Below are 13,678 nucleotides of genomic sequence, written 5' to 3'. Positions count from 1 at the left end.
TTAGTTGATTCGATTTGGCCAAAATATTTTACTTATTGAATGATTTTGAATTATGTAGTTATTTCAGTTAAGCTATTCCAAAATTTGTGATTAAAATTAAATTATTTGATTTCGAAAAATAAATCTAATAACTAATGTATCAGTAAAAAGTAAAAACTAAGTTTGTATGTAATATGCTTGAAATAGTCTATCTCAAACATGTTACATACAAACTTAGTTTTAGAATAATAAATATTAATAGACTATTTTCAATCATTATTTTTTATACTTTGTTGCGATAGTTGAATATAATAAAATCAATTAAAAACAATTGGTACTCATTACAATTTATGAAGTTATGCTGGCTACTGCATAGCTGGATACCTTGTCCTAAATCATATTCTACTCTGCTTTCCTTTTTTTATTATATATAAATTCCTTGTCTAAATGTCTTGGTTACTGCTGAATGTTAGATTAATCAAAATAATTTTTTTTATTTTTTATTTAGCAGTTTTGAATTTAAATTCTCAAAATAATAAAGAATAATATATAATTTTATTTTAATACGCTGATATTATTAAACTTTTGCCATGATCTATTTTTATAAATAATTATTCACGCAATGATAAATGTTAGTAAACTTAGTATGTAATTAGATGCTGTAAATTTCTTTTTTAAACACGACACCAAAACTAAATTCATAAGAATTGTCGATATAAATAAAAAATCTCCCGACAGTCCTACAATTTTCTAATATTTTCTCCGCTAATCATTATCCATCTTTGTTTGGACTTTGTTGGATACTAGCTTCTTGGTTGAACTTCTGAGTAATTTATGTGGAGAACCAAAATAAATCATGCAACTCATTGAAACTTTAATCAATTATAGCTTTGTCATTATAAACAACTGGCTTCTATTTATATATATATGCAGGCCAATGAGGCCATCTTGGTCATATCGACACAGACCTCAGTCACCTCACCCGTGACAAAATCAATTTTAACTATACTACAAGGATCTAAGTGTTAGAACTTTGAACTAACAAATATAATTTCGCATCAATTTGTTAATAATCCCTCAGTTCTCTGTTATATATTGTTAGTTACAAAAAGAACTTAGTGTGATGGAAAATTTGAGTCCTTTCAATGAGTTCGGTTTTAGTGCAATTGAGGATAAACATAGTTCATCAAATTATACTTCTTGGGCTATAGAGGGAATGAATGAAGTGAACAAGGTTCAATTTTCTGGTGCTGAAGAGTGGGGTGAGTCAATGGGAATTGACCCTTTTGGGTCTAGTTTTGAATTCTTTCCTTCACAGCAGCAGCAGCAACAACAATTATCATATCTTGAGTATGGAACATTGGAGAGTCTACAATTTGTTGCAGTTTCTCCACCACCACAAACCCATACATACTTTGATGACCTCCACATGTTTGATGAAAATCCAACAAGAATGGTTCCACTAAGTGAAGAAACTATTGCAAACGACAAACAGCAAAACTCATCAACTCCTTTAGCATCACTTGAGTTATTGAAGAGCTATGGCAGCAACAAAGGATTTAAGAAGTTATGTGATGAAGAGAAAATCATGCAACCAATTGATCACTCTGCTGCAGGTAATGAAGTTCTTGGAAGAAAGCTTTCAACTGACGATGTGATGAGGATAGCAGGAACAAGGTTCATTCAATCATCACCATCATCACCAAAATCTTTAGGATCATCAGCTTTGAAGTCAATTTTTAGCCACCCTTTTGGTCAATTTTTCTCAGGACTCTCTGATGAGGAGAAAGAGGAGGTTCAACTTGCTGAATCACTCTTGGCTTGTGCTGAGAAAGTGGGGTTTAAGCAGTTCGGGCGAGCCGGCAAGTTGCTATCTCAATGCGAGTCATCGTCTTCCAAGACCGGTTCACCAGTTAAGCGAGTTGTTCATTACTTCGCGGAGGCTCTTCGCCTCAGGATTGATCTTGAGACGGGAAGAATTTCATCCAAGGACTTGAAAAAGATGCAACCAATGGATCCTCGAGAGATAACCAAGAATCTCACCCCCTCTGTTTTGGCATTTTATGAAGCAGCTCCTTTCTGTCAGATCACAATGTTCACACTAGTCCAATCTATAATTGAAAATGTTACTGAGGCAAAGAAGATTCACGTCATTGATTTTGAAATCAGAAAGGGTGTGCAATGGACAACCCTGATGCAATCCCTTGTGTCAAGAAATCGATGTCCTTTAGAGCTGCTTAAGATAACAGCTGTTGGAAGTGGAAGCAATTCGAAGCTTATCATAGAGGACACTGGAAAGAGGTTGAAGGATTTTGCAATAAGCTTGAAGATAAACCTTTGCTATGATTATGTTATTGTACCTGACATGCTGCAACTCAGAGAGGATCTATTTAAGATAGATCCTGAGGAAACAATTGTGGTTTACTCTCAGTATGCACTTGGCAGCAAGATTCAGCAGCCGGACCAGCTCGAAACTATCATGAGAGTTGTCAAAACAATAAGGCCTACTGTACTTGCCATAACTGAAATTGAGGCGAGCCACAATTCGACTTCATTTGTAAACCGGTTCATTGAGGCGCTTTTCTACTTCAGTGCATTGTTTGATTGTTTAGAGAATTGTATGAAGCATGACGAGCCGAACAGGCTGGTTTTCGAGTCGCAGTACCTTGATTATGGAATCAAGAACATATTGGCTGCCGAGGGAGCAGAGAGGAATGCTAGGAATGTGAGGATTGATGTATGGAGGGCATTTTTCTCCCGGTTTGGACTGGTGGAAGCAGAGATTAGCATGTTATCTTTGTTCCAAGCTGAGCTTGTTGCTAAAAGGTTCCCTTGTGGAAGCAGTTGTACATTTGATTGGGATGGGAATTCCCTTCTTTTGGGGTGGAAGGGAACACCATTGAACTCTATTTCCGTGTGGAAGTTCCTATGAGAAAAATTTGATTTGTATGCTCTGATCAATGATTCTGGTTCTAGAAAACAAATACTCTTTGCTGCAAATTGAGATTTTACACTCACCATTATTCAGCCATCAGATAATGGTAGTTATAATCTCAACAGCATGATCTTGGTAGTGTGAAACTAGAATTCAGATTAGGAGTCCTTATGAGCCTAACCTTGTGAATTATATTTCTACTTCGAGCGAGGTTTTTCCTGGTCCAATTATATTCTACTTTTACCACGAATTATTTTTCTTTGGTTAACTATGAATAAACTGTACTCAAAAAGATTTTGTCGCTGAGAGAAATAATTCAAAAAATACAAACTACAAATAAACGCTATAAAGATATATAATTAAATTTAACAAGAATAAGTGTCCGTCTATCAAAATGGGTTTTTGTGATCACTTAGTTTATGTTTGGTTGAAAGGAAAGAAATAGAGAGGAACGAAATAAAAAGAAAAAAAATTGAATAGATTTTTGTTTTCTTTAGATGTGTTTGGATAAAAAGAAAATAAGAAAGAAATAGATGTTATAAAAAAAGAATTTTATCTTTATATTATAAAATATATTAAAAAAAGTAGAGAATAGTATTAGAAGTAGAAAAAAAAATTAATTTTTTTTTATTTTCTTTTCAATGTTAAAAAGAAAAAAAATTAGTGGATCCTATTAATTTTTTTTATTTTTTTTCTCTTTAATTTCTGTCTTTAATCAAACAATAAAAAATTTATTTATTTTATGTTTTTCAAAATTATTATCGTAGATAAATACTTTCGAATACTATTTTAATAGTTTATTTTTAAACAATAATTAATTAATTATACTCGTGATAATTGTTCATGTTATATCCTAAAACGAAAGCACATAGCAGCGAAGGAATGTAAAATCTCTGCAGTAGTATATATAACAAAATTTACAAGAAATAATTATTTTTTGTTAAAAGTTAAAACTCGTGTATACTTGCCAAAAATGAAAAAGGTTAAATATCTAATCAAATTTACTGAATCTACTTTACTAAATAATTCAAGAAGTATAATTTAGGGCATTGATGACAGTACTCACTTGAGGGAAGATTAAATCTGATGCGTGGTCAACGTCAACTGAAGTAGAAAGAGTGATAGACCCTTATGTTAATGACACGTGTTGATGATTATGGAGATGGAACGTCGTTGTTGTATTGCACTCTGACTCATACTCTTGTCTCCTTTCCAATTTTCCATTCTCCTCCTACTCTAACGATCACAATTTCACAAACCTCAAACTCCTTTCACTCTGAGAAATTCCCCATATACCCTTGAGATGGCGGAGAAGTACAACATGAAGAACCCCGCCGTCAAGCGCATTCTCCAAGAGGTCAAGGAGATGCAGTCCAATCCTTCCGATGATTTCACGAGTCTCCCTCTCGAGGTTCTGTACTTTATTCCTTTAATTCTGTTTTTTTTTTTTTTTCTTAATTAGGGTTTATTGAAGCTTGATCTCTTTTTTGTGGTGGTTGTGGAGCAATTGTGTTGGATTCAGGTGATTGTTTATGTTATGGCATACTTATACTATTTTGTGAACTTGTGGCGAATTCAATAAAGCTTGGTATGTTGGATTCATGGCGCTAGTGGCTGATTTCAGAAACTCCTGTTAAGGGAATTGTTTGATTGAGCTTGTGTGAACTCTGCTGTTTCGTGAAATTGGAAGTGGCACAATTAAATTTGCTTCTGAAATTAAGTGGGACTGAGAGAGAAAAAAGAGGTGTTTACTACGTATTCAAATTTCTGCACTGGTTTTTAGGGATTGGTTGTATTGTGATTTTGATAGTTATCACTCCTATTAATGAAACTTGAGAGAGAGAGAGAGAGAGAGAGAGAGAGAGAGAGAGAGAGAGAGAGAGAGAGTTCATAGATTCACGGTGGCCATTTCTTCGTATTAAATTAGTTTGAGTCTGGGAAGGGTAATGAGAATTGTTTTTAGAGTTTAGTTTAATGTGTCTTAGAGTATATTTAGCTAAATCCTAGTTTATTATATATTAGTGAGAAATAAAAGATTAATAATTTACCAATCTGCCCCCTCCTATAAGATTTTAAAACGTATTAAATGTGTTTAGTTATTTTAATATGAAAGGTAAAATTAGCAAAATACATTATAAGCTCTGATCATTACTTCTTTTTTGTTAAAAAAAAATATCTAAGATTTATGCAAGAGTAACTGGATAATGTTAAGCACTTCTCTCGTATCTGACTTCTCTCTTATCTATCAGATATCTTTCCTTTTCGTAGTTCCTCCAAACACTTGCTTAGTCAAAGACTCAAAATAGAACCATTTGCATATGTATGAATAATAAACACTTTGGAAACTTCAATTTTTTTTTAAACAAAAATCTCCCTTTTACCATTGTGTTTAACCTTACATTGAAATGGGAAGTTCAGAAATTTGATACAGAAGAATTTGGCACGCCCTTTGGGCCTTTACGTTATTCTATTTCTACCTACTTATGTAGGAAACAAGATCTTAGGGAAAAGATATGTTTACACTTTACAAGGTGCTGCTTGTACAGGACATCTTACTTCATCACTATTTATTTCCGCTTAGGAGTATACCCAACTTCCAACTTCATAAGTTTCTGTGACTTCTGTGTTACTCAAATGACTTCCGTTTATAAAAAATAAAAATAAAACTAAAAAAAAAAGAGAAAAACTTTACTTCCAGGGAGCTTTATCTGCATGATCTATAACTTGTTACCCATTGGAAAATAGTCTTTTAATTATTGAGTATATTTCGTGTTTGCTGTGACATCATGGCTCATAACTCATAAAACTTGGCTGAGCAACTTCAGTATCACCCTTGTTTTCAGGAAAATATATTTGAATGGCAATTTGCAATTAGAGGGCCTCGTGATACTGAATTTGAGGGTGCTGTCTATCATGGACGGATCCAATTGCCTTCAGAGTATCCATTCAAACCACCTTCATTTATGTTATTGACGGTAAGATGCTGATTGAGGATAATACTATTATGTTAATCTTGTCTTTTGCATTCAGTCTTTTGTGTTGGAAGTTTGGAACAACGAAACGCAACCTCTATTATTACATGCTTATAAGTTTTACTGTTATGCTATCAGCCTAATGGTCGTTTCGAGACCCAAACAAAGATTTGCTTGAGCATATCAAATCATCACCCTGAGCATTGGCAACCATCATGGAGTGGTAAACTAACTTTTCTTTTGTACCTGAGTCACTGCATTTGAGTAGCTAATTTGCAAGTTATCTGTGGTCTATAGATCGAGTTGCTCGATATGCATGTTATGCATGTTATGCTTTGTGCACTTTGATATCATATATGCATACAAGAGGAATTGGAATAGAATGTGAATTTCCTTTGGTATATTTCATTGCTCTAATTTAATACATTACTTACAGCAAAGGTTCTGATTTAGTTGGTGTAAATTTCATTTGTCAGTAAGGACCGCTTTAGTTGCTCTGATTGCATTCATGCCTACCAACCCTAATGGTGCTTTGGGCTCGTTGGACTACAAGAAGGAAGAAAGGCGTACCTTGGCCATCAAATCTCGTGAAGCGCCTCCGAAATTTGGGACTCCTGAACGTCAAAAACTGATTGATGAGGTAAGATATTGCATATGTTTCACCTGAAAACATGTTTTCTGCAACTACCAACATATTGTGCATTTGCGCTGATTCTACTCTATTATCACAGATACACGAGTATATGCTAAGCAAGGCACCCCCTGTTCCTCAACATAGCTCCATACAACTACTTGAAGAAGAGCATTCCAGAGACGAGGAGGCTGAGTCCCAGGCAAATTCCCATAATCCTGAGGCTTTACCTGCTGAAGAGGGGATTCCAGATCAAGCAGGAGATAGAATTGTTGAAGAGGAGGTAGTTGTTGATGATAATCCTCAAGGAGTTGAACCTTCAACGGAGATCCAATCCAGTGTTTCAAGGAACCAGTCGCCCCATAATTCTGGTTTAAGGGTTCAAAATCTGAAGCCGGAGACTAGGATACAGCAAAAGCTTGATGATCATATTTTCACATTGATAGCCATTGGACTTGCCATTGCAATTGTGGCCCTTTTGCTGAAGAAGTTCGTTAAATCTTCCGATCATGGACCAGTTTTCATGGATGGGTCTTAGATACGTTATTGCTCACACTGGCTTTAGAGATTATAATCTTTAGGCATTAGCCTCGTGCTGTGAAGCAGTGAAGGATTATGATCTTTTCATGCCCTTTTTACATGATAATGTTGTGTGAAGAAAAAGATAAACAATTCAAATAAGTGGAATTCTTATAAATTTGCTCCGATGAAAAAATTGATAATACTACTTCCTTTATCTTGACCATCCAATAAATGAATGATAGCCTAATGTAGAATGTTAAGTTACTAGACATCAATATATATATGAAGAGAATGAATAAGATCAATTACAAATACATCATATAAATTCTACACATTAGTACGTATATATAATCCTATCCCAATTCTTTATCTAAATTTATTAAGCGTGACCAAGGTTTAGAAAATTAAATGGTGAGGAAAACATTCCAAAAGCATAACTTCGAGAGTAGGGTTGGTAATTCATACCTTACCCGCGGGTACCTAATTCGGTCCAACCCGTTCGGATAGGGTAGGTTACCCAATCCGCTGCGGGTAAGGTATGGTACGGTTCGGGTATGTCTGCGGGTAGGGTAGGGTACAGGTTTAGGGTGTACTCTACCCTACCCTATCCGCACCTTATATACAACACATATTTTATTAAAAAATAAGTATATAATGAAGAAAGTGAGGGTTAAACCCACAACTTCCCTTATATAATGACTTACAATAAGTGAACAACCACTAATCTAGTTAGTTAATTTAGTAATTTAGAATATTAGTTTTTTATTTTTTATGTTATTAATATGTATAAAATTTAAAATGATTGAATTTTATATTTACTTTGAAAAAATTTGATATTTCTGCGGGTAGGGTAGGGTAGTGTTACGGTAGGTAACTGGAGATTAATGGGCTGGATGGCGTTGGTTGGCCCAATCGTCTGAGGGAGGAAGCCTTTGTGAGGGTCTGCGCCTTGGGGGCCTCCGTCTGACTTGTGAGTATGAATGAATGGGGGGTGGTACCTGCAAGGACACTCCAATGCCTAAGTCAGCAAGAGTGTTAGCAGGTCTAGAGAGTATTGGGACTTAGAGATACCTGAGGGGTGTCAGTGTATTTTATAGTGGTGAACCAATAACCACCGTTGGAGTAGTGCCACTTTTCCAGGGTGTTAACCGTCCCTTTATCTTAGGGAAGTTAAGATATGGCTCGTGGAAGTAGTTAGAGAGATTCTAGGGGCAGTTACTCATTCAAATGAGTGATTATCTGCCAACTAACCCTCGTTCCCGGCTTCTTTAGAGCAAGTCGTGACGAGTACCGACTTCGTAGTGGCTGATCTGGTGAAAGGTGAGGTCAACCCTTTGGGTTGGGCCTTTTTACTTGGATCCTGGGCCTTAATCGTTGGGCCAGGGTATGAACAGTGCCCCTACTCGAGCCCAATTTCTCTTTAAGATTTGGGTTCGAGTATACTACTCGGGGTTGTAACCGACTTGTTGGAGGACCGACGTGATGCTCTGAAACCGACGTGACTTTTCGTGACCTTTTGGTTCTGGCAGTTACGTCTAATCAAGCGTCGTGTCCGTTAGGGATGTGCGTAGGGATTGATGGTCTTGGTAACGGTGCATTTTCATTAATGACTGCCCCGTTTTTACCATAGTTCCCCTAGCATGTTTATAAATGCTTTCCCTCTCTTTCGTTGTTTCGTTTCTGCGATTTTTAAACTTCTTCCTCATTTGTTCGTGCTGCACCCTCGTGTTTTCGAAGGCTTTTGCTTCCTCCAACCCTCATTTTCAGATAAAGGTTAGTTCTTTCTGTAACATGCCTTTCTATTTGCATGTCTTTATTTTGTAGATAGGTTGGTTTGTAGACTTTAGTTCCGTATTTCCTCCCTTTAGAGACCGTGTTTTTGATTTTCCTTTTCTTTTTTTCCTTTGTAGGTTTTTGTTACCTTTTTAAGAAAAAAGAGATGGCTTCCGTAGATGTCCTTTCTTAGTGGGTTGATGTCACGGTCCTAGGGGAGGAACCCTCGGTCGATACTGATTTTATCACCCACCTTCGTACTCACTACAGAATTTGTACTTCCGAGGAGGACGAGCCGAAGTATGAGTTGGTAGTCCCGGGTCCTGAAGACCGGGTTTGCTTTGGGAGGGCCAATGAGGCGGCCCCTCATTTTTTCTTTATGTATGAATGTATGATCACCCGTTTGGGTGTTTTTCTTCCTTTTTCAAACTTTGAGATGTCTGTTTTGCATCACTGTCGAGTTGCCCCTACCCAACTTCACCCCAACTCTTGGGGTTTTTTGAAAATTTATCAATTTATTAGCCAGGCTTTGGAGTTCCCGACTTCTTTGAAGATTTTTTTCTATCTCTTCCATATGACCAAACCCTTCAGTGGGCTAAACAATAAGCAACAGTGGGTGTCTTTCCGAGCCATACAGGGTCGGAGAGTTTTTACCCTTTTTGACGAATCCTTCCATGACTTTAAAAATTATTTTTTCAAAGTTCAAGCTGTAGAGGGTCACCACCCCTTTTTTCTGGATGATAATTCTTCTCCCCGATTTCCTTTATACTGGCTGGAGGCCTCCCCCTGCGAGAAATATGGTCTGGACGACCTGGATGAGGTAGAAGCAGCCATTGTGGGGTTCCTCCGAGAAGTGTGGGGGAGGGCCCCATACTTGGACACAAAAAAATTTCTCCAGGGGTCTCTGACCTTTTTTCAGGCACAACTAGGTAGCTTTTATTTGTTTGTTAGATTTCCGACTTGTCTGACTAACCTTTCCGACTTGTCTAATCTATTAGTTATTGTCTTTTCAGAGATGGCGAAGACAAACGCTCAGGAGTCTTACCAGAGAGTTCAGGAGGCTAAAGTGAGGTCTCGCGCCAGAACTGGTGGCGCTAGGGCAGTTATCCCTCCTCCTCCTCCTCCTCCTCGGAACGTTGGGACTCCCTCTCAGCCCATTGTGATTTCTTCTTCAGCTTTCTCTCAGCCGCCCCCTCCGCCCGATCTTCTCCTGAGCCAGAGAAGAAGAAGCGCAAGGCTTTAGAGTCTGGCTCTTCTGGTGAGGTTAAGGCGGATGCTCTTGCATTCGTCCGAAAGAACATCTATCCCCATGCTCGTATAAGCATGGATGATGTTTCTGTTCGGCGCCATCTTACCACTCTGGTTGGGGAGAGCCTCAAGGCGGCGGAGGTTTGTGGCAAACTCTTAGATATTTTTGAGAAGGCTCCTCTCAGCTCTTTAGGGATGACCTCGAGGGTCGAGGAGCTGGAAGGAAGGCTTCTTTTATATCAAGAGCAGGAGAGGGAGTTGAAGGAGGAAGTCGCCAAGTTGAAGGAGGAGAAGGATAGCCTCCGGGAGAAGGAGAGGAAATTGCAAGCCCAATGCAACATGGAGGTGGGCTTGAGGAAGACAGCACAGGACAGCTACCAAAGTTTATTTAACGATCTTGTGTCTGTGAAAAATGAGCTGTTGAATTCTCAGAGGGCCTATACCGAGTTGGAGGACTCTATTGCTGATGGGGCTGAAGAGGCTTGGAGGATCTTTAGGGAGCAGGTCGGAGTCATTGCTCCTGGCCTGGACCTTTCCCCTTTAGATCCTGATAAAGTTGTCATTGATGGTGCCATTGTGGATCCCCCTGTCCCCGAGATTATTTCTGAGTCAGAATTGAAGACTCGGGGGCAGAGAATTATAGAGTCCCCTCCTCGCCCTAAGGACGCTCCGAGTTCTTCTGCAGTTCCTCCGACTTCCTCTTCGTCTCCTATGGATGCCTCTCTTCCCGGTCCTGGTGGCGCTCCTTCTGCCTCTGGTGGTGGTGATCTGTCTACTCCTCTTGCAAAAAAGTAATTTGTTGGCTATTTGGGGCCCGGCCTGTGGGTCCCCTCTTTTTTAAACTCTTTATTTATTTTTGGTAGTGTTTGAACAATTTTTTGGCCTTTTAAGGCCGTAAACAAAACACTTTATAATACCCTTTTTAATAGGGGTTTAAGTTAAAAAATAAGTACCCCTTTTTTGGATAAGGGTTTAAGTTACCTTATGCGTGCATGCTTTTCTGATTTGCGATTTTTTCGAATTCCCCTTGATCTTTTCTGAAAAAACCTTTTCTTCGGCTTGTCTGCCTTTCTGAACCTTTTTGTTTTAAGGCTCTTTAGGACAGCCTTTTAGTCTTTTCTTGGGTTTTTTCCTATCTCTCTTTTGTTATTCCTAGTACTCAATTTCGTTTCATTAAGCTTTTCTGACTTAGGCTACTTTCGTGATTCATTTTTGTGTTACTCAGTTTCCCGTTCCGGCTTATGAGTTGGGATATTTCCGAGTTTATTATGATCAACTTCTATAACCTCTTTACACCGACTTGTACCTCGTCGTTTTATCCTGACGACCATCTAGGTCGGTTCATGGGATTTTCACGTTTTATCGAGCTTAAGTCGGCGCGTTTCGTCGAAAGGAATAGAAAACAACAAAAAAGGAATTTATAAGAGATATTTGTAAGATGAAAAGATCTTTATTAATTGGGGAGGTACTTCGTTGCTACTAAGGGTTTTTGACAATCTATTTCCCTTAGCCCCTACTATGATGCCTCGTTAAAAACCCTTCTCCAGAAAAAACCCTTTGATTTTGGGGGAAAAAATCATGAAGTTGGGAAAAGAGTACGAGTAGAGTTCGCTTTTAACTGTAGTACCTTTTCATATTACAAGCATGCCACGACCTCGGTAACTCGGTTCCGTTCAGGTCGGTTACTTTATAATAACCTTTTCCTAAGACTTCATTGACCTTGTATGGTCCCTTCCAATTTGTAGCGAGTTTTCCTTCCCCTGATTTGTTGACTCCAATGTCGTTTCTGATCAAGACCAAGTCGTTCGGGGCGAATGCTCTTCGAATGACTTTTTTGTTGTATCTTGTAGCCATCCTTTGTTTCAACGCTGCTTCTCTTATCTGGGCTTATTCTCGGACTTTGGGGAGCAAGTCGAGCTCCTCTTTGTGTCCCTGTATATTTCCGATTTCGTCATGGAGAATCACTCTTGGGCTTTGCTCATTGACTTCTATTGGGATCATGGCTTCTACGCCATAAACTAGTCGGAAGGGTGTTTCTCCAGTGGCGGATTGGGGGGTTGTCCTGTAAGCCCATAGCACTTGTGGGAGCTCTTCGGCCCAGGCTCCTTTTGCATCTTGTAATCTTTTCTTCAGCCCTGCCAGTATGACTTTGTTGGCTACCTCGGCTTGCCCATTGGCTTGCGGGTGTTCCACCGAGGTGAACTGGTGTTTGATTTTCATACTGGCTACTAGGCTTCTAAAGGTAGAGTCGGTGAATTAGGTTCCATTATCTGTAGTAATGGAATGGGGTATCCCATACCTTGTGATGATATTTTTGTAGAGGAACCTCCGACTCCTTTGTGCAGTGATGGTGGCCAATGGTTCTGCTTCTATCCATTTTGTGAAATAATCTATTCCCACGATCAGGTACCTGACTTGTCCAGGCGCCTGGGAGAAAGGACCTAATAAATCCATTCTCCACTTTGCGAAAGGCCATGGAGAAGTGATACTGATGAGCTCTTCCGGGGGAGCCACATGGAAATTTGCATGCATCTGGCATGGTTGGCACTTTTTCACAAATTCCGTGGCATCTTTCTGCAAGTTCGTCCAGTAGAATCCAGCTCGGATCACTTTCCTGGCTAGTGACCTTGCTCCGAGATGATTTCCGCAGATCCCACGGTGGACTTCTTCTAACACTTCGGTCGTTCTTGAGGTCGGTACACACTTTAATAATGGTGTTGATATCCCCCTTCTGTAGAGGATATTTCTCACCAAGGTGTAGTGTTGTGCTTCCCTTCGGATCTTCTTAGCCTCTTTCTCTTCCTTGGGGAGGATGTCGAATTTCATGTATTTGACCAAGGGGTTCATCCATCCGAGGTTTAATCCGACTACCTCAAGGACCTCTTGTTTGTCTTTTTCTTTTACTACGGAGGGTTTCTGGAGAGTTTCCTGGATCAGGCTTCTGTTATTCCCTCCTGGCTTGGTACTTGCCAACTTGGATAGGGCGTCTGCTCTGCTATTTAGATCCCGAGTTATGTGTTTGACCTCGGTTTCTGTAAAGCGCCCAAGATGTTCCAGAGTTTTTTCCAAGTACCTTTTCATATTTGGGTCCTTTGCCTGATACTCTCCACTTATCTGGGAGGTCACCACTTGCGAGTCGCTGTATATCATCACTTTTGTAGCACCGACTTCTTCCGCCAGCTTCAATCCTGCAATCAAGGCTTCATACTCTGCCTGATTATTTGAAGCTGAAAATTCAAATTTGAGGGAAACTTCTATCTGGGTTCCTCTTTCATCCACCAATATTATGCCTGCACCGCTTCCTGTTTTGTTTAAGGATCCATCTACATAGAGTTCCCATGCAGTTGGTTTTTCCTCTTGGTCTCCTGCGTATTCTGCGATGAAGTCGGTGAGGCACTGGGCTTTAATCGCCGTCCGAGTTTTATACTTCAAGTCGAACTCGGAGAGCTCTATTGCCCATTGAACCATTCTCCCTGCGACGTCCGTCTTTTGGAGGATTTGCTTCATGGGTTAGTTCGTGCGGACTCTTATTGTGTGAGCTTGAAAGTAAGGTCGTAGCCTTCGTGAGGCTACCACTAAGGAGTAGGCAAACTTCTCTAGTTTGTGGTATCTTAGCTC

At 39.1% G+C, this 13,678-nt stretch overlaps 1 protein-coding gene across 1 annotated transcript; it reads left to right on the top strand.

Moving 5' to 3' along the window:
- The first annotated feature begins 3,871 nt into the window (after nucleotides 1-3,871).
- LOC112741655 (ubiquitin-conjugating enzyme E2 32) lies at nucleotides 3,872-7,253 on the top strand. The gene is made up of 5 exons (XM_025790708.3): nucleotides 3,872-4,325; nucleotides 5,758-5,889; nucleotides 6,025-6,109; nucleotides 6,363-6,526; nucleotides 6,618-7,253. The coding sequence occupies exons 1-5, from the start codon at nucleotides 4,218-4,220 to the stop codon at nucleotides 7,053-7,055; spliced, it is 927 nt and encodes a 308-aa protein (XP_025646493.1). The 5' UTR covers nucleotides 3,872-4,217; the 3' UTR covers nucleotides 7,056-7,253.
- Nucleotides 7,254-13,678: the final 6,425 nt, after the last annotated feature.

This window comes from Arachis hypogaea, chromosome 14 (genome assembly GCF_003086295.3).
Source record: "Arachis hypogaea cultivar Tifrunner chromosome 14, arahy.Tifrunner.gnm2.J5K5, whole genome shotgun sequence".
Classification (NCBI taxonomy): domain Eukaryota; kingdom Viridiplantae; phylum Streptophyta; class Magnoliopsida; order Fabales; family Fabaceae; genus Arachis; species Arachis hypogaea.
Note: the sequence above shows the minus strand (reverse complement) of the source record. Positions and strands in the feature narration are given on the sequence as shown.

What these genes read in the sequence shown, in the direction of transcription:
- LOC112741655 (XM_025790708.3), top strand. Translation starts at nt 4,218, where the DNA reads ATGGCGGAGAAGTACAACATGAAGAACCCCGCCGTCAAGCGCATTCTC. An exon ending in TCACGAGTCTCCCTCTCGAG is followed by an intron (nt 4,326 to 5,757) that starts GTTCTGTACTTT and finishes CCTTGTTTTCAG; the next exon opens with GAAAATATATTTGAATGGCA. An exon ending in GTCAAAAACTGATTGATGAG is followed by an intron (nt 6,527 to 6,617) that starts GTAAGATATTGC and finishes CTATTATCACAG; the next exon opens with ATACACGAGTATATGCTAAG.